General features: G+C 34.6%; 1 protein-coding gene across 1 annotated transcript in view; it reads right to left on the bottom strand.

Annotated features, from left to right (window-relative positions):
• The window catches only part of PHEX (phosphate regulating endopeptidase X-linked), a 101,581-nt gene that overhangs the window by 23,113 nt on the left and 56,850 nt on the right, over positions 1–21,618 (bottom strand). The window contains exons 13-14 of the mRNA XM_072428320.1: positions 4,187–4,264; positions 199–302 (exon numbers count right to left, since the gene is read on the bottom strand). Coding sequence (XP_072284421.1) covers positions 199–302; positions 4,187–4,264 — 182 coding nt within the window. The remainder of the gene's footprint in view (positions 1–198; positions 303–4,186; positions 4,265–21,618) is intronic.

The raw sequence follows: 21,618 nt of genomic DNA, 5'->3' as shown, positions 1-21,618 counted from the left end.
ATGCAAGGAAATCTAAAAAACTGAATATTTGCCTGAACATGATTGAATGGTTGAAGTCAACACAGCTTCACCCAAGTCACTTAGCAAAATGAGTTATGCTTTGTAAAGGTAAAATTCGTTTTGCTAAGGAACAGCCTATTTCTTTAGTAGATCAACTGATATCAAAGACACAATTGAAAACCAAATATTTTTACTTACTCTTTTTTTGGAACTTCTTTTCTCAACCAGTAAAAATCAGATTGTGAGAGAAAGTGCAAAGTCTGTAGGACATTTCCAAAATAGTCTGACTCTGAAAATTTCAACTGCAAAAAAAACAAAACAATATAAATTTACACATGGAAAATAATGCTAAGAAAAATACATTGCTAAGAAATGTAAAACAATCCCATGAAGAGAAATAAAGTTGCCTAACTAATATTCAACACCAAATATTTTGTCTTCCAAAAATAATACCATAATGATAACTAAGCTGGTTAGAAAATCATTTACAGAACCTGCTAAAACCAGAAGCACCAACCACGAATGAGGGTACCTTCAGTTCATTTTTTGGTTTTAACGTTATGTCCTAACAAAGATAGGAATGGCGTAGTGGATAAAGTGTAGGAAACATGCCAAATATACCACATGTGCTTTTAGAACATAATGGTATATCTGATGCTGGTCAGTCTGGTAAATAGTCAATTGGAACTTTTACTAAACCACCAAGCACGTTCATTTCTAGGAGGATAGTAATTATAATACATTAACAAATGGGTCTTCATAATAATAACCACAATTTACTCATATGAATATAAAAAGAACGATATTCTTTTTATTCATTATAGGATCTGATAGTAAATATAGTGCGACATAGGTTAAGCTTTAAAAAGAGAAGGATACAACATTTTTACAGATGTGAAATTTGATAGGTGAAAGCTATATGATATCAGAGACAAGAATATACCTTTTTTAATCAATGGAACCCAGCAAACAAGTAAATGTTTGCTAAAATACAAAATAATATCTCATAACTGTCTGTGTTTTGGTCTTTTTAGTAGAAAGCAAAAAGATATGCTAAAATGAATACCACATACCACAAAAGCAGCCTGGCTCAAAAATCAACGCAGACTTAAAATACATTTGTTGGGTTTCTGTTCCTTAGGATCACTGGCACTTCAGTTGTAAATTGTTAATTTTATTGAAATTTATAGCAAAAATGTATGTTTTTAGCTTGATCTGATGTTTATACAATTGACTTTCTGAATTTGCCTATAATTCTGTTCTAATTTATGTCGTTGCCATGTCATTATATCTGGTTAGATGCATTTTTTGTTCTTATATGGCATCAATCAATCAGTTAGTTGTTTATTTTTTGCCATTGTATGTTGTTAGGAATGCCTAACAAAATTATTTTAAATGTGAAAAAATGGGATATACTAACCTATCTACTTTTATATACTTTTATATTTCTAGATTTGAAAAACCACCAACTACTTAGACCCACAAAACAAAATCAAAATACATAATCAAACAAATCATACAAATCTAATTTATATAAATGGAAATGTAATATATATGTGCTTTATATATCATATATGAAATCTACTTTGATGTACATTTGTTAAATGTTTAGTATAAAAGTTGGTTATCTTAACAAAAAAAATGCCAGTCTGAATATATATGGAAAAAAGAACCCAAAAAACAGAAAGATAATCTATTTCTAATGCATTTTGTTTTTCAATGGCAGTATATTCAGTTCAATCGTGAATATTAATTCAGAAAAAAACAACATATAATGGTTGCAAATATTTTGTTTTATGTACAAAAATACATTTTATTGGAAAAAAGTAATATATCACATCAATTTCAGGCTTTTCCTAGACTAACTGAGCACCTGATTTATCTGCGGACATTCTGACTATGCTAGGTGTTATTTATATTGTATTCTCTAAAGATGTAGCGTTCTACTCATTTATTAGAGATGGTTTATTGGCTCAATGCTGAGCTAGGATTTTCTCCAGCTTTACTCTTGATAATAAATAGAAAGGGGATGTTTTGCAATAAGAGAGTTAGTGATCACAGAATGTGAGTCATCCTTTTATCCTTGACATATGTAAAGGACAAACAGAGGTTAAGTGATACATGTTAGAGCTTTGAAGAAAATATATTAATATGTATTAAAATGTGCTTTTCAAAATCAAGTGGTTTTTAAGTATTACAAAAAAAAAAAAAAAATCTAAAAACCACTCTGTCCACTCAACAGGAGATTAACAAGATATTGTGAAAGAAGCAGAACAAAAACAACATCCATACAGCAGTCTCTTGTACTGGGGCTACATGCAGCAGTTTTGGCCAGTGTGCTTAGAAAGAGATGGTTTAAAAAGAAATCAAATGCTTTAAGCATGAAATAATCAAATTTAGGGTTGCATAGCAGATAGGTTTAATATTACTTACGTGAAATAGTAGGTTTAATATTCTTTTTTTTATATTTATTGACAATTTATATTGGGTGAACGTGGTCACGCGAACACACTTTTTTTTTTGTCTTATTCTTTTACAATATTATGGCTATTTAGGTATAATATATTCTAATTATTTGTTAACTTTGTACATTGTAATAGTTTTTTATCCTCCAAAAAATATTCTAACTTTCACACATACATACACAATACACAATTACATACACAATTATTTGTTATAAAAACTTTAAACTTAAACAAGTGAGAACACCATTAAGTTGCCCAACTTTCTGATGTGTTTCATTCTACAAGGGCCTTGGTCATTTGAATATGTCAGGTAAAATAAAAAATATTAACCCCGCTAAAGTAAAAATACGAAACAAAACATTTTGTGCAATAAACTCCTTTAATTCAGAGATAATCCTAGATCAAAATAAAATGTATCATGCATAAATATAAATATATATATATATATATATATATATATATATATATTGTTGATATACTGTTAAATACCCTTTAAATTCATCCCAACACCCATGTCCTATAGCTGCTAATTTATTGCCAGGCTTTTGGCTCAGAGGACCACTATCTCCTAATGATCTACTAACTAGATAATGATAAAAATCTTGATAAATACATATTTATGGCCATACATTACATACCTGTACTAAATTCTCAGAATGATACTTCACTCAGTATTAAAACAGTTCAGTGCTAGGTATTAATTGATCAATGTAATGTATTATGTATTAATGTAATACAGCCCAGAGGAGCAATTAACATTAATGTACTTATTGCACATGACATCGATAAGTTAATATCTAATTAAATCTTGTAGTTTAAAGCAACCACTGGTGGTCCGCGGCTCTGGCTAGCACCCCCCCCAAGCGGGGCACACCAGCTAGAGCCGGAGCCATGGACCATGTCCCCAGTACGAATCCCAGGCTCAGGGAAGTGGGTGGGCTGTGATCTGAGACTTTGATCGGAGAGTGGGTGGGGTTATGTCATGATGATGTCACTAAGGGGGAGGTTTCTCCCCTTTTGATTGACACCCGGCTCCCCTCGCATGCGCGGTCAGGACCTGGTATTTTAATGGTTCGTGGGACTGAAAAGGTTGGCGATCACTGGTTTAAAGTATATAGTAAGGAAGGGCAGATAACTTTCATAAACGTAATTTCGCTGTGAAAATCATATTTTCAGCAGTTGAGAAATTTTCATGAAAACACATCAGAAGTATAAAAATGCCACAATGTCACAGTATAGCCCTTATACTTTTGTGTATATTTTCTTGACTATATTTTAAAGTGGAACTAAAGTCCCAATTTGAACTTTTGAGATTCAGGCAGTTGGTTATTGCAGATATAGACAGGCATGTGCCTATTACAATAGTGTCATAGATCACTAGGTAACACACAGACTAAAAGACCAAACAATTTCCTGTTAGTAAAGTGATGTTTGTTATGTAATACACACCTTTTATTATCTCAAGAAACAGGCCACCATTGCAAGGCATCTAATTAAAAATTATTACTTTACTGATCTGACTGCATGCCATATGCTCCTAAATTAGTGAGAATTATTTTAAAAACTGTAAAATGGATTGTCCAGCAGCTGTTAGAACACTCCTCTTTGTGTTCCGCTTTGTGTTTTGCAAAAATCAGAAAAAAATGAAACTTGACAAACTACAAAAATCTTTAAAATGATAGTGACAATAATGGGTTATACATATGTACATTAAGACTTACTGTTTTAATCTCTTCGTTTATGTATGTCACATTCATCAAGAATTCAGGATATCCCACCTTTGCCATAACCGCTTTTGCCTGGAGAAAATTCAGAGACATCATAAGAATGTTTGGCAAAAAAAACCTGTTAAATTCCAATCAAAAAAGACATAGCAATTCTATCATTGTTACAGAAATAGGTGCATGCATTAGTATGACTATTAAAGCAAGCTTGGTGACCTGGACAGCCTACCAACTTGAAATCCATGGCAGGGGTTTGATGCACACACTGCACTACATTTCCTAGCCAGTCAGACTTCATGACCGAACTGCAGGACCCCATACTTTGTTTCTTTTTTGTATATAAAAAATTAAACACCCCATATAGCTTTACGGCATCGTCCAAGCATGTTACAAAGATGTATGTAACCTTTTAAGTGATATGAGCAACCCCTTCCCCTAAAATATGTTATTTAAAATATTATTGGTCCATGTGCTCTAAGGCAGTATGGCAGTGCCTGGAACCTCACGCCTATTAGCCTTAAAAATTTCCAGAATAAACAACAAGATTCCCCCATCCCCATGCAAAAACCCTTATTAGGGTTTTGGTGCTAAGTTCGAGTTTGCTCATTTACAGATTTGCTCATCCTTTGTATCCCATATCTGGCATATAATTATTAAGTTGGGCATCTTCCTAAAATCAGTGCCTTCGTTCAAGACCTACTGTTAATTAAAAGCACAAATCTGCTTAGTTCTCTGCTTTGGCTTTATAGGAATTGATGTTTCCACAATCCACTTTAACTTATGCTGACACATCATTTCACCCTGTGACTGCCTAAGGCACCCTATTCTACTGAACCTGCATTTATATGATAGTAAGTGCAAACACATTGGCATTACACTAATAGTAAATCACAAGTTATATGGCGTGTAATCTATAACATTAATGTGTGTACACTTTACTGTACTTCCTTTCCAATATACTACGGTTTAATGTAGCATAGTACGGTGGTTTTTGCACAATAAAATATTATGGTCTGCCATTTGGTACAGTAAAAAGTAAAAACTGAATAAACAATAAAGGGTAAATGCACACTAGTAAAAAAAATCTAAAACAACGAAACACTTAACAAGATGAACATAATCCAGTGAAATAATATGTCCTAATTCTGCTGCAAACATACATATCGTCGTGGCATTACATATTTAGAACATAGTTACTTTTGCTGTAATGATCTTTTTCCACAGCATTGACTAGCAGTCATCATATTATAGGAGGAATAAGCTGTTATTTTTGCCCTCTAATGACACCATCAATTATACCAACACAAAAATTGGTCCTCTGCCTGAACCTCAGGCACAGGGCTACTAATGCAGTATTCATTAGAACTATTTTACCAGTGAAAGGATTTGTTATTGTGTTCAGCCAGTCTTGTGCTTCAGTTATCTCTAACTGGCACCACTGACGAGCCATACATCTATACCACAATAACACAACAGTTTAATCAGGAAAAAAGCTTGCTGACTGGACAATGAAGAAATAGAATCACGTTGATAAGTTATCTTCCCTCAGCTAACAAGCTTTTATTTCAAAGTCAACAAGGTCCTTGCTGTCAGCACCTTTCTGAGTGGCTAATTCCTGTAATAGCCAGGGTGCTGCTTTATTTGAGATTACAGGAAGCTGGTATTAAGACAAAAAAATTGCTTACAAGGCATAAAATATCATGATAGCAGTAATCTAACAATGTAACTGCAGTGTGGCTCATAAATACAGGAGGTTCAGAGCTGACTACATTATGACTTAGCAGTGGCTTTTGACAATCACATTTCTATTATCTTGTATTTATATAGTGCCAACATATTACTCAGTATTTAGTCATGTCATTAGCTGTCCCCCAAAGGGCGCTCACAACATAACGTCCCTACCATGTCATTAATACAGTCTAAGGTCAATTTTGGGGAGAAGCCAATTAACCTAACTGCATGCTTTTGAAATGTAGGAGGAAAGCGGAGTACCTGGAGGAAACCCACACATACAGAGGAAGGGCAAGCAAACTCCATGCCCTGGCTGAGATTCGAACCTGGGACCTAGCGCTGCAAAGGCCAGAATGCTAACTACTAAGCCACCATGCTGCCAAAATTAAAGCAATATTAAGCATGAAACCCCAAATATATTCCAAAAACAATAGTTAGGAGACTGTATCCCAAAGGGGTTGCCTTTGGGATTTAAAAAATTGTGACCTTAAAGCTATGGGATCCTTTCACACATGGTTATGGCCCCTGGTTTCTTCCTACACTAGATGTATTTCAAAATGTTTTATTGGTGTTACTGTTATTATTTTAAAAAAAAACAAAAACAATACATTCATTTAAAGCGATGTATTGGAAACTGCAGTTATTGCCATTCTTATATCTATTAGGATTCTGTTATGTGGTTCACATAAAACATATTTTTTGTTGCCCTTTATGTCAACCAGGTATTACTAGCAGTATACCCTGCAGCTTATTTTATATTTATCATTACCAGGTGTGCTATAGGTACATCAGTATTACATCTCTAAAAATATGTTTTCATGAACATCATTGTCTCCACTACAACACCAATTTTAAAAAGTATTTTGTCCAAAAACTAGTTCTATACCAAAAGCTAGATAAATAATAACCCATCTCCCCTGCTAAATGATTGCTAGCATAAGGAAATGCTTTTTTTATTCACCTACAGCTGTGTTCACTTAACAATATGTTTCTTTTGGGCATAATTGATACCTTTGTTGGACAGTATTAGTTTAGTAACAGGCTAAGAAGTCTGCATCAGCCAAAAAAGAATGCACAGTCAGCAATTTCTCTCTTGTGCTCTGTGAAATTATTAAGATGATTTCTGGACCTTTCCTTCATAATTGGATTTTAAATTAGTACTTTCTGTCATACTTTGCAGACGGCATCTGACAAATTATTTAGGTCACCAACAGCCAATGTAGCAACTTTTTTTGTACACTGGAATCATTTTGGTCTGGTTTATATACCATTAAAAGTGTATAATTGTGTTAATAAAAATTGTTATGTCTGTTTGATAAGTGCAAAAAATACCCATTGATTGTACCAGAAATGTTGTCAGCTGATAACCTACTGTGCTATCTGTCTGTGCTGCATTCTTATCAGTTACATTGGTGCAAATGTCTTAAAGAACTACAGAACGTCTCTATTCTATGTCAGTCTTTCTTAATCTTTTTACCTCTGAGAAACCCTTGATATAAGATTCAGGTCTTAGCAAACTAAAACCAATTCATGGAGAATTGGGGAGCCATATGGGGAGTCTTGGGGTCATCAGGGAACAAGCCTTGAAATTGGTGCCCAGTGGGAAGAATGCTCATGCTTACAGTGTTCCACCCTTAAAGACAACTCAAAAGATCATCAGAGCTGTATGAACTGCCATTTACTCAAGAACTATGCAGGCATCATCAAATGGGAGAAAAGTCAATGACAGTTCAAGAAATGCCTGGAAAACTCCGGAAGAACCCTGGTTGAGAATGGTTGCTCTGTATAATGAAGTAGAGGAGAGGTTTCTGTAGTTCTGTTCCATTTCTACAGTAGAATGAGTGAGCATTATCAGTCTAGGGGCCAAGAAGTGTGTTACTAGCATGATGACCAGGTGAAAATAAAAGTTTAAAACTAATGAAGCCACCACATCTCAAGACTAGTAAGTATAATATTTTTTCTGTGTTGAGGTTTGAACATTAAAAGCAAACTTGAAATAGTTTAAAATTTGGTCGAAAAAAGGATTATGGTAAAAAGGTCTTCTGTGTTTTCCCCTTTTAACATTTCTGTGTTCCTAGCCTAGTGTTTAATATCTGTATTGGCCTGGGGGTCAAATGCCAGGACCAGGATGTATTTGTCCATGTCACAGAAAAACAAAATACTCAATATTCAAATTATTATGCATGCAATATAATAGTACTGGTCTAAAAAAAAAATCTGCTGAAAGTTGGATTGTGCCAGAACGTCCCATTGTTTTCTAATATATCTGATCAGCCTCAGTTTTATTGCACTAAGTACATAAAGCAATTACATTTACAGGCCAATCATGATTATTACTCAGTTACTGTATCCTTAATCTAAATCTAAAGCATTTTGAAGCCTATAGTATTTTACTTTCCTCTGCAGGGTAACATCTGGGTATATTGTGACAGGTAATAAATAAAACGGCATGAAGCCGTAGTGCAATGCTCAGCAACATTGTGAACAATTGCTTTACAAACAGGAGGATTCTGATTGCAGCAAATCGCAATTCAGCAAGAGACACCATAGGAGTCAGCAAGGCTATTTGCCGCATTCTCATAATCATGTATTTGTTTATAGTCTTAGGTTTGATATAAATAATTATTTTTGGCAGAATGTTAGTTGAAGTTTTTAAATATTTAATATCCTAAAATCAGGTTAAAAAACAAGCATACTTTAAATGTTAGGTATTGTTATGAAACAGCTTTGAAAACTATTGACAAATATAATTGGAGTAATTTACCCCCCGCTATAACATACAGTAAAAGAACATTGGAGGTGATACATGAATCCTGCTGACATTCACTTTTAAATAGGTCATGTAGCTTCAAGGTGACTCCTAATACCGTTTGTCATTTTATGCCTAGGGTGCTTATTTCCTCTTAAAATATTTAGGTCCTAATGTGAAGCAAAGAAAATTTTTTTATGAAAGCATATAATATCCAGGCTGTTTCTGACCTTAATAAATTCCATTTGCACAAAAAAGTCATGTTAAGGAGATATTAACATTCTAGAAATGGAAGAGTATGAATCATGTCCAGGCATTACCTAAATTAAACTAAATTAACTCCCAAACTCCCTCTTCCCCTTAAAACATGCACAAGTATTCTTCTTATTACTGTGTTTTGTAACCTTCATCATTGATCACTCTTGCAAAATTCTTGTAGGGGCAACTGATTGGAACTAAATTCCAATTTACATTAAAGTGTCCCCACAACTACATCTTTCAAGAGCCCTTTGACTTTACAAAAAAACGTAAAAGGTAGACTATCATGCGAGGACCTAAGTGATCCAGAATGGATTTCTTACAAATCATTTGTTATTAGTTGGTCTTCCTCGTCCTATTCGGCTTGCTCCTACTTTCTGCTCATTTAAAAGAGCGCTCAAAACCCATTTTTTCAAACTTGCCTACCCATCTTCTTCTGTCAATTGAAACCATCACTACTTCCCACACTACATATCTCCCATCCTATTGTGTGTGAAATTCCCTCACCTACTAGATTGTAAGCTCTTCGGGGCAGGGTCCTCTCCTCCTGTATCACTGTCTGTATTAGTCTGTCATTTGCAATCCCTATTTATTGTACAGTGCTGCGTAATATGTTGGCGCTATATAAATCCTGTTTAATAATAATTAGTTGTCTAACGTTTTCAGTCTTGAACCAGATGTATTGCAGGTTTGCTAGACCACCTAGGTTCTCCCATGAATATGTGTGTAGGCTTTTAGTGGTTAAGGCAGCAGAGTTGTTTTGCTAAGAAAGAAATGAATGTATGGATTTAGAGTTGGACAGAAAATGGTGGGGATGAGAGCTCACTACTGAACAAGAACTGAGCTCATACAGAGCATCACCAGTAAACTTGGTATATAGAGCATCAACATCTTGGAGCTGCCAAAGAGTCACATCAAAGAACAAGCACACAAGCACAGGGTTCCCCATGTCAGTGCCCAGCACCCTATTCTTGTTTTTTCATTTTCTTAACAATAGTCTCCCTTAAAATTGGGAGGAACTTAAGGATTTGGAACCAACATTTGCCTCCCAAACTTTAGCAAAAGTTCATTAGCAAACAGAAAACTTACAAACTTCTGAACATTAAAGCAGGACATTTATCAGATGTCCAGCAAACAAACTGTGGACACATTTTTAATTCCATATTTTCTTTTATGATTAATCAGAAGTACAGTGGTACCTCGGTATAAATCTGTTTGGAATAAGTCCAACTTGGTATAAGTCCCATTTGGACACGAAAAATGTTGCTTGGTATACAACCTTTGCTTGGTATACAACCTTTGTGCTAGAACTTGTATGGGTCAAGATTAGTCATAACACTGCACGCTACCCTTATTTACCTCTCTCGAGACAAAGCCACGACTGCCCACGAGCGCCAGTATGCCAGTTGCTACCATTCATTGAACAACCCGCGCTATAACTCTCTGTGAATTACATAACATCTCCTCCTCCTCCCTTCTCAGCACCATCCTAGTAGGCACTGTATTCTTCTCAGCAAGGTAAAGTGAGGTTAAATTTTCATTTATTTCATCTAATTGCTTTTGTATTTATGTATTTTAGTACAACATTGTATGACAATTGGATTACAACTGAAAAAAAATACTTACCTTGTCCCCGCAGCTCCTCTGGAGACGTCTGTCCTCTTCTGTCTTCTCCCGGCGTGTGCAGTGATGATCTCCGGGGTTTCTCCCGGTGACGTCGCTGCAAGCGTCGGTGCGGGCGGGAGGCGGGAAATTCAAATCACTTTGTATTGAACTCAATACAAAAAAGCTATATTGAGTCCAATACAAAGAAATCTTTATATAATATATATATAATTGTAGTACAGTTACATTGCATTATACACTATTTTTTTTTTTTATAATGTTTTATAAATTTTTTTTTTTAAAGTTTATTAATAAATTTATAAAATTTTGGACATATTTCGGTGAGTCATGCCTAAGAATTATAGCCTACAATCTACAATAAATGTCCATGCAAAAAATGTAACGGAAAGAATTAGAACACCCGGCGTTCGTGTACGCGTCCCTCGACGATTCCTGAGGATGTCAGTGCAAACGCCCGTCGACGGGGGTCGTAGCTGGAAATTCAAATAATTTGTATTGGATTCAATACAAAGTCCTGTATCCAATCCAATACAAAATAAAACAAAAAATATTTATGTGGTTTTGTCTATAGGTATGTGACGTTGGACTCTGTTTTAAAATTTACCACAATAGGGAGGTGTTTTAGAAAAATATATTATTATACAGTATACCGAATTATTGCATTTTCAGTATTTTTTATTTATTCATGCATTCTTGTTTAAGCTGATTTTTGTGTTTTTTATTTAATTTTATTATTAAAGTTAAATTTTTTTTTACATGATTGTGTGTTTCAAACTTTATTATATTCAGGATATCTATTAGTTCCTTTTTCGGACATATTTCTGTAAGTTACAGGTCTACAATTTTAAAAAAAATTTCATGAAAAACAGTGTACCGCTTTTGGTACAGGAATCTAGACATCAGTGAAACGCCCAGGTAGTTAAGCAGTGTTTAAATTATTTTATACATCCCCATGAATGTATAATATGCCAATAACAATAGAATTTTATTTCTTGCGAACGGATTAATCTTTTTCTTTTTATTTCTTATGGGAAATATTTCTTTGGTAAAAGTCCTGTTTGTTATCAGTCCAACGATCTAGAACAGATAAAGGATTTATACGAAGGTACCACTGTATTTAAAAGGGGAAAAGCTAATTATCATTACAGTACATATGATTACTCATAAAGGTTCAACAAATGCAAAACGGTGGTTTTATAAACTTGTTTTATCTTACATTATTCTTTTCTGCAAACACCCCTGTGCCCTGTGCTAACTGAAGAACCATACAACAAATGCAAGAATTACATCCTAATTGAATAAAACATTTATTTTCTTATCTGCAGTGAATAAACAAAAGAGATTAATAAGCAAGGTTCCTTTATTGTTAGAGATAGTCTGTGTTATTTACATTGACATTTCAGTCCAGACTCATAATTTTATTACAATTAAACTTGACTAAAAACTAGCACTGAATTAAATTTTAATGGCAATTCTGCTATCCATTTAATTATGAAGATTAATTCAGCTTGCTGTTCTTTGAAAGTATGCTCCTTTTTTGTGCATTTTTATTATTTGGAATAAATCATTTCTGCACATTGATTTATTGTAGTTTGTTTCGGATATGAAACGCATTCATAAAGAAGCGTAACAGAAATGAAACAGAATAGTAAAAGTAACTACAATTGGTTTACATAATATGTGCACATAAAAACACAGTTATATCACTGCATTACTTCTATTTCAATTTGATCTGAAATGAAAAGCCATTTGTTATACATGAATATGCAAATCTGTAGAATATTTTAGATTTCTAAATTATCCGACATTTTATTCCCCAATTACCATCTCAAAGTAAAAAAATCATATCATTATTGCTTACAGTAGAACTATATTTAGTAGAAAAATGGTGTCTTGGCATGCAACATTACACCCACTATGATACCTAATGAAGTGAGAACCTCTAAGGTGTCTTAATTGTTTTAGGACAAGGGTGCCCAACCTTCGGCCCACGGGCCACATCTGGCCCTCTCCTCATCTACTCTCTCTGCTCATTGTCTTGCGGGGAATGGGGCGCTCGCATCTCCTATGCACCCCTACGAGATCATTCTGCCAGGAGAGGGAGCTGATCAAAAAGAGGAGACTGCAGCAATGATACCAGCAAGAGAAGCCTGGGTGGTGTGAACATCTGCTTCACTGGATTACCATCTCCCACAAATGGCAATGGCACCAGTGAGGGAAGCAAAATAAAGGGAAGAAAGTCTGATAAAATAAAACAAATGGAGCCATCACGTCCAAGGATTGGTAAACAACAATATATTATATTTTTGTTTTTGGAATTAGATACATGATAAAGTATATGAGGATATATTTGGAAAACAGGTGTCAGGAGGGATTATTTTATTTTACCCTTCTAGATCTAGATATACTTAGAGTAAAGAAAAAATCTTTTGGAATCATCTATCTTGAGGCTTACTGTGCACAATAAAGACTTTATGTAAATGAAAGCCTCAACTCCTATGGATCTGCATGCTAATCATTAACAATGATAAAACAGATAACCTTCATCTAGTTCATTTTATCGTTGGCTCTAACACTGAGCAGCCTCAGGCGATATTGGCATGCTATTCATAGCCAACACTCCAGGCAGAGAATAGGTTATGGGTTGCTGGTTATTCCATGTCATTACTGGAAATAAAATGACTGCGGAACAGTGTAATGCTTCGATGAGAATAAAAATCACAGCATCCGTTAATCTGCTTAACTAATCTTAATGAGGCTTGGAATTCAGAAATGTATTTAAAACAAACATTTCATTCCAGTTTTTCATTGTTATCACTCTAATTTAGCTTTAATGCCATCCAGTAATTTTGTTTAGAACAGCTGGTGCTAAACACTGTACAACATAGTAAACTGCACTTACCAAATAGTGTACCAAGAAACAATGTTTTCTGAATTACAGATTTAGGCACATACTGTGATAATATTGTGTAAGGTTTTAAATAAAGTCTATTTGTTATTTTCACATTTCTATGTTTTGTATTGTTTTGTGTTTATGTATTTTTATAATCATGGTTGATACAAAGAGATGTAGATGCTCTCTATCTTCTAACACAGGGGAACCCTTTAACTATTTTCAGGTCATAAGAAAACAACTGCTTTAATTATGATCTAATAAAGCTCTCCAAGGCGTGAGAAGATAGACTATCATTGGAGAACCTGAATGATGCAACAAACCTGAATCAAATTTCCTAAGATCATTTGCTTTTAATTGGCACATGATCTCAATGCTGGACCAGATTAATTTCAGGCTTGCTGGATTACCCAGGTTCTACCATGATAGTCTATTTTCTCCAGTCTTGGAATGCTTTGATAATGCATGCCCTATGTGTATCCTGAGCTAGAATTATTATGTTTATTATCAAATTCATATTAAATCAGGACATCTCAGCAACAGCATATCAATACCAATCATAAACCTGTACTTCAATAGCATTACAAAAGGCACAATAAAATTTCATGAATAAATGGGGCATTTACAGTTCACATTGTTCACAGTTTTAATAGTAAACAGTAACATTTCTTAGTAAAATAATGCAAATTTTTTCCTGCACCTGTTCCCCTATTTGCAGAATCCCTGCAATCGTAGTTAATTAGTTTTTCTTCATATAACTTTTAGTTTGTATTACTCAGTCTGCTGGACTGCTGGGCAGAATGTTAGTGCATCACTGCTTTCCACTCTTTTTGTAAATAGTTTATGTGCCAGGAGATAGCCCTAGAAATTGGAAGCCGTGTTCCTAGAAGTACCTAGAAACTCTTTACTGGACTATTGGATATGTAGACAAAGAGACAGGGATTAGATGGCAGATAAAGTGTTTTATGTATTGAAATAATATATATATATATATATATATATATACATACATAATACTTTATCTGCAATCTAATCCCTGTCTCTTTTTCTACTTATCCAAATACCTAACTTAATACGGGGTGGCAATAAAATTACCACATTTAAATACCAATTAGTTGAAGAAAGATAGAGTATACAATCCCATACTTCCATCTTTACTGGGCTAATATATAAATATATATATACATTTATATCTCAATATCTTTCTCAGTCAGTGTTGTTGATGTGAATGTCATTAGTATTGTTTTCCTATTGTTGAATTTATTGTTTCAGCCAGAAGAAGGTGAAGTTACTGGATAGATACTCTTCAGCACATCCATCAGAATATCTTTGTTGACTGAGCAAACCCTTTGCATACAGATGTGTTAATTAGTGGATGCAATTGTAAAAGATTTGTACGATGATTAGGACAAAATCACAGCCCACTGAAGAATCCTGCTAAGCATAATTTGAATATAAAATAGGCACACAGTTTATGTCTCATTATATTCTAGGAAAAACTACAAGCATTTAGGTAAAACACTTTAATATTTTTAGTGTAAAAACACACTGCTATTCATATATGCATAATGCAGTCCATTTGTTCTAAAGCTGATCTGAGACCTATAAAGCCAGCTTGCTACAAGCCAGTTAAGGTCAGACAATACATATTTGCAAGTAGTTTTAAGCAGTTTTAATGCTCAGAACCACTTTAAAAAATCCTTATCTCCTATTTAACATATAGTAGTAGACAGCAACATTACTGCACTTTTTTGGACTCTTTTTGAACCAGAGCCACTTGCAAAGCCTATGGCCTCCTTAGGTCTTGCAGAAAACTGCAGAATTGTACCACTTTTTGCAAGTGTTTGCATGCATTTGTGTTTGTGTAGTAGTTGCCGTGGGGTTCCTTCATGTTGCTTCTGACCATGTGTTTTCCTCTAGAGGTGGATCTGCACCACAACCGCACTCAAACAGAAGACAAACACTGAAGTTAACTTTAAAACAGCCACCGGGCAATTGATCTGATTTCAGCCTCTTGCACTTCCTGCAGTCATTTGTTCTAATCCCAATGTGTCAACAAGAAACACTCTATCAGGAGGAGCAGGCAGAGTGCAAGGGAAGTAAGCCTTGAAATGTTTATTTTGAATATTTATGTTTTATTCACTTACTATATGCCTTTAAACTTACAGGCAAATTTGACATTCATAGGAAAAGTTGATTTTCTAACACAGTCCCCTCTGTCCTGGCACATTATAGGTGAATAGGTATATTGATGGTGCTGTCTCCCACAGATAGTATAGTGTGCTGGTGATAGCTTAATGTCACATCACAAAATGGGTCATAAACATGATAATATTTAAATTTATTGGCACTGTTTCATAGTTAGTTTTATTGTACATACCAGTAGAGAGCTCACATTGTAATGTAATACTTAGGAATCTGCTAAAACATATTTCTCTATGCGTAAATTTATGAATTTCATAAACCATCCTAGATGTGAAGGATTGGAAAACTACTTAGCCAATATGTAAAATCACATTTTATGTAACATAGCTCTGTCTCTGACTATCTGTAACATACTAATCCTTGTAGCACCTTGAATACCAGTTTGCACAATGTTTTATCCATTTATTTCCCAGTCAAGTGATACATATGGCATAACAAGCTGGTACAAGATACTGAAATGAATCTAACTTACAGATATAGCTTCATTATCTAGCTTTTTCTGGTCACTGTCATTAGACATAAATTAAAACACCATTTTCTAACTTGTTATATCCATTACATAGCAGATCATTAAAGACCGTTGAATTGGATGAACATTAATGATCTAAAATGGCTTTCACTATTCTTGAATTGTCAATAATGTTCAAAAGGTGGTTAACCAGAGCTGGAAAGAGCCACAATTACTGGTGATCCTAGAAAATCCACAATAATGTATAAAGAAATCACTCTACTGCATTCATGCTCTAGAAACCATGAATCTGAACTTGGAGCCTCCTCTTGGATGCAGCTTTTAAAAGTAAGCAATGCCAATTTAAACAAAGTAAAAGCTTTAAACAGCCAATATAGATATAAATAAACATATTAGAGTAAGCTAAGTCTGTAAGGGTTTTAGTTTGGGTTTGATGAGAGGTCATTATTGCACTACAATAGTCTTTTTACCCTTTAAGCCTATTAAAGAACAACTGTCAATGCTTAATCCCTTAGTGTAATGTAAAGGTTATCACCCTATTAAAAAATATTAAGCCATAATATATATTATTGTTGTATCACCAATCTCAGTTTTTATGCAGAAATTTTAATGTTTACATTTACATTGGTAACTCTAGCTTTTTTTCCTATAAAGACACTTTCTATACTACTTGCCTAATAACTCTGCTGCACCAATTCACTGTTTTTTCCTTCAATATACGGGTTTTCTTACCTTTACCTTTGCATTTTTTTCTTTTAGAGAATAAAATGATATATATAGTAAACTTTTGTGGAGTACATATATTCAATAGTTATTGAAGAGTTTCTAAACTATACCCTTAACCCTCTTGTCTGAGTCTTCCAACAGGGCATAAGCATTGTAAGAGACCATTATTTGAAAACTGTTTTTGCAGAACCCAAAAATTTCACATGAATTGCCCATCTTACATTTAGATTCAAACTCATCTACTAATTATGTTTGTTAGCCATGATTCGTCATGGGCCGATGCTAATTGTTTGTTACCAAGTTATTCTCTACTCTTCCTAATGAAATATTTTCTCAAATACTTGAAGCGTATTGATCTATTGATTCCTCAACTCATTGTTTTTAACTCGATTTAAACATTATTATTCTATTTGCATTTTGTCAGCCAGTTTTTTTTTAATAAAATGCATTAACAGCAAACCTTATACAAAGACAGCTCCAATCCATCAGCTTGGAAAAGTGCTGCAACAGCAATCCCTTGGGGTGCAAATCCACTTTGGTAAAAGCCACACATTCAATACTATACTTTGGATAAATATATTTAAATAGAAGCTCCTGTCCCCTGCTGATATGGAAATATGTTTATTCTAAACACTCATGTTGCACTTTTATTACATAAAGTACATTAACTATAGGTACACTCCTTAAACAACATACAGTGAATATAGTCTACGTGCTCAGTACTTTGATATAATCATGTTTCTGTAGAGCAACAATCTACTCCTTTCTTTGATAATCTGAGAACCTCTGATTTATATTCAGCAGAAGAATTCACAAACAACCCACTGCAGGCTCCTTGCTGTCCTTAAAATCCCGAAAGCCAAAAAATATGAATATAAATACCAATGTCAAAAAGTTTTCCACAGTCATCAGATTGACAGCAGGAATAGGGGAAGTTACATAGCACTGGCTATATAAAATACAATTCCAGTAATCCTGTGAGCAGCTGTCTGGATTCTGTTAGCAGTGAATGAAAGTGACAAAGTTTCCATACAAAATGCTTTACAGAAACCAATAATACTTACCCTTTCTGCTACCAATGCCACCAAGAACCACTCTGATTCTACCCACAATAAACCCATCAGGAGTGCCGATCTACTAGGAACCACCAGCTCCTACTTGAGCTCCAGGTCATTGCTTTATCCTGTAATTGGTAGAGGTCAGAGGTAATAGGTAGAACCCAGGGGATCAACATGCCCACAACAATAGCAGTAGTTCTTTTAGAAAGGTTTGGAGCAGAAGGCAGCAGAAAAAGTGATTATATACAGTTTTATGAAACATTTTGAGTAGTGACAGCTTGCTTAAAAGTTAACCCAGGTTACAATGGAATGTACTAAAGACTAAATATGTGTTGAATATTTTCAACAGCTACTTTAAACTGCTCTTTAAATATTTTGAGTTAAAAAAAATAACCATTGGCATACAAGATGCTGGACATGCTGATGTTTGTGTTACATGTACAGCTTACTGATTGGGAGTTTTATTGTATACACAGCACAGTGGCCTTTGAGTCCCATATAAGACACAATAGGCATAAAGTATATATGTTCCCCAAAACCATACTATGTATAGGGGTAGGGGCTCTGCAAGAGTAGTTATTCCACATGAAGAACTGTTTAATATATTGCGAAGTATGAAGAAATTTTAATTATAATATGTTATACAGGGTTGTGAATAAAATATGTTGTAAATTATGCTTTAAATTTGCCTAAATAGAAAGACAGGATAGAAATATAGAATGCCCAAACACCGTGCAAAAAGACTATTCAAAAAACCCAGATCATTCCAAGACAATCTAAAAATGCTTAATGAAGTAATATTTGCAAAATAGAAAAACAAATGAAGGCTGGACAATACTGTGAATACTAAATAGCTTATTAGTGTCCTTTGCCAGTGTTTACCTTCTGCACAACATTTAGAAGTATCAGGAGCTCCACCCAGTGCATTTTATAGGAATGAGTTTACATATCTGAGAAAATAACGCTGGGTAATACCTGACTACTTGTCACACATATAATGCATGACTAACAGCTTGGTAAAAATAGCATTTACACATGCATCATTCTTTGAATGACTGCATACTATAAATATCCTTTATTAAATTTAAAAAAGTATGCATTAACCTAACCCTGGTTACAACAGCAAGAAGGGTCTTGTTAAAGGTGAAGTCCGGGTAAAAAGCTAATTACACACTTGGAAAGAAAGCAGAGCCAGGTTGTCCATATGACTTTTCTTTACTACATTTAATCAATACAGCCCTGTCACCTACCCATCTCCAGAATGTGATTGGTTAATGAACAAGCAATGCCTGAGCGGTATTGTAGAAGAGATTATGGAAGGCAGATATCAAACCACATTTAGGTAATTACATTAGTTGTATATACATCCGCAGTCATCTAACTTTAAAAGAGCTAGAGGAATTATAGCCTGCTGGTTGCTCGCTTTCATGTTGCATTACATTATACAGAGGTGACATGGCAGAGCACTGTACTTTCAACGTAAAACTACAAATATATATTGGAAGATGTAGGCTAATAAGTCTTGGCTTTTAACATTTAGGGTATATCAAATGTTGTGGAAAAGAATTGAGGGTTGAGGTCAGGAGGACAGGGTTTTTTGCAGGCCACATAAGTTCCTCTATACCAATTGATCAATGTCTTAATGAAGTTGGTTTTGTGAACAGGGCACACTCAAGCTGGTATAGAAAAGGGGCTTCTACAATTGTTTCCACTTGATTGTAAGCAAGCAATTGTCTACAATTTATTAGTAATTCTGTATGCTGTAGCATCAACAGTACCCTCCACTGAAAAAAATCCTGTACTCCTCTGATTGGAAGGGTGCCCACATGGGTTTGGCTACATAGGTAAGTGGGATAATCAAGTATCCACAAACATTTAGGTCATAGTACATCAGTGATCATCCACATTCTGCTGCCTGGGCTGTTTATGTGTATATTTATATGTAAGATTCCCAGGTAAACTGTTATTTCTCTTTGATTAGATTGAAGCTGCGCAGTACAGAGGTTCATGGTGCAAACCACTATAAGTAAAACCACTGTTTTGAGAAATTCTGTCTGACCATTCAGGCCAAAGTGACCGGCCCTCTTGTAAAACAAAATTGGTCCACTTACTGTTACTCGCTTCCTACACCCTCTGTTCCTTTGCTCTGCAGTCCTACCATATGTAAGCTACATACTGGATGGTATTAGAGCTTAGACAGTATATTAAGCATACATTTTCTGGTAAACTAATTGACAATTCTCAATATCTCCAGTGATTTGGTCTGCACAAGGGCTGTGTACATTATGATGGGTTTATCCTTCTTAGTGCAATTGTTTATTTTATACAATGACTAAATAAACAAGAACAAGTGTAATCCAGACATATCCAGACACAAGAAGGCCGGGGCAGACTCAGCACATAAGATTTGACATATACTGTAACTAAAATGTGGCTTTCCAAAGCACCAACTTATCAGGAAGTATTACAGTGTATATGCCTAAGAATACATGAACTGCATCTATCTGCTGTGTCTCTGAATACAAATATAAATAGATGTGTTTTGTTTGTGTATTAGATAGTTCAGTTTAAATTAACTGATAAACACACATGCAAACTGAATAAAAAATATTTTTGCCACTTCAACAAGCATCTATATATAGCGGAGAACTACTTGTGCCAGAATAATACCCTTGAATTACTGTTATCCTTGCTCAAACTGCCCTTGAAATCTTATAAAATAAACACACTACACTCCAAACCTTGTATGTGTCCTTGACTAAATATTTCAGCTCTCTGCTCAAAACTTCTAAAAATATCATCATGTGCCTTATATAATCATACCCTAAATGCAACAATTATCAGGATCACTTTAATAATATAGGTTATATAGAGTAAAAATACCTATTTTTTTCATAGCTCTCTTATACAATACTGTATTATACATAACACTCTACAACAATACAACTATAAAGAGAATTAAAAAGCACATTCTTACATTTTACTGCATCACAAATCTGAAAAAATGGAGTCAATGTTTCAATTTGTGTGATTCACTGGTAAAAGTAGGAGCTGAGTTTAAAGATGTATCTGTATGCTAAGCAGGTTATAACTAGAATTATTTGGTTTTTGGGGCCAAGCACAATGTTATTTCTCTTTGATTAGATTGAAGCTGCGCAGTACAGAGGTTCATGGTGCAAACCACTATAAGTAAAACCACTGTTTTGAGAAATTCTGTCTGACCATTCAGGCCAAAGTGACCGGCCCTCTTGTAAAACAAAATTGGTCCACTTACTGTTACTCGCTTCCTACACCCTCTGTTCCTTTGCTCTGCAGTCCTACCATATGTAAGCTACATACTGGATGGTATTAGAGCTTAGACAGTATATTAAGCATACATTTTCTGGTAAACTAATTGACAATTCTCAATATCTCCAGTGATTTGGTCTGCACAAGGGCTGTGTACATTATGATGGGTTTATCCTTCTTAGTGCAATTGTTTATTTTATACAATGACTAAATAAACAAGAACAAGTGTAATCCAGACATATCCAGACACAAGAAGGCCGGGGCAGACTCAGCACATAAGATTTGACATATACTGTAACTAAAATGTGGCTTTCCAAAGCACCAACTTATCAGGAAGTATTACAGTGTATATGCCTAAGAATACATGAACTGCATCTATCTGCTGTGTCTCTGAATACAAATATAAATAGATGTGTTTTGTTTGTG

Source organism: Pyxicephalus adspersus, chromosome 1 (genome assembly GCF_032062135.1).
Source record: "Pyxicephalus adspersus chromosome 1, UCB_Pads_2.0, whole genome shotgun sequence".
In the NCBI taxonomy this organism is placed as follows: Eukaryota; Metazoa; Chordata; class Amphibia; order Anura; family Pyxicephalidae; genus Pyxicephalus; species Pyxicephalus adspersus.
The sequence above is the reverse complement of the archived record's forward strand: the minus strand, read 5'-3'. Positions and strand labels throughout refer to the sequence as shown.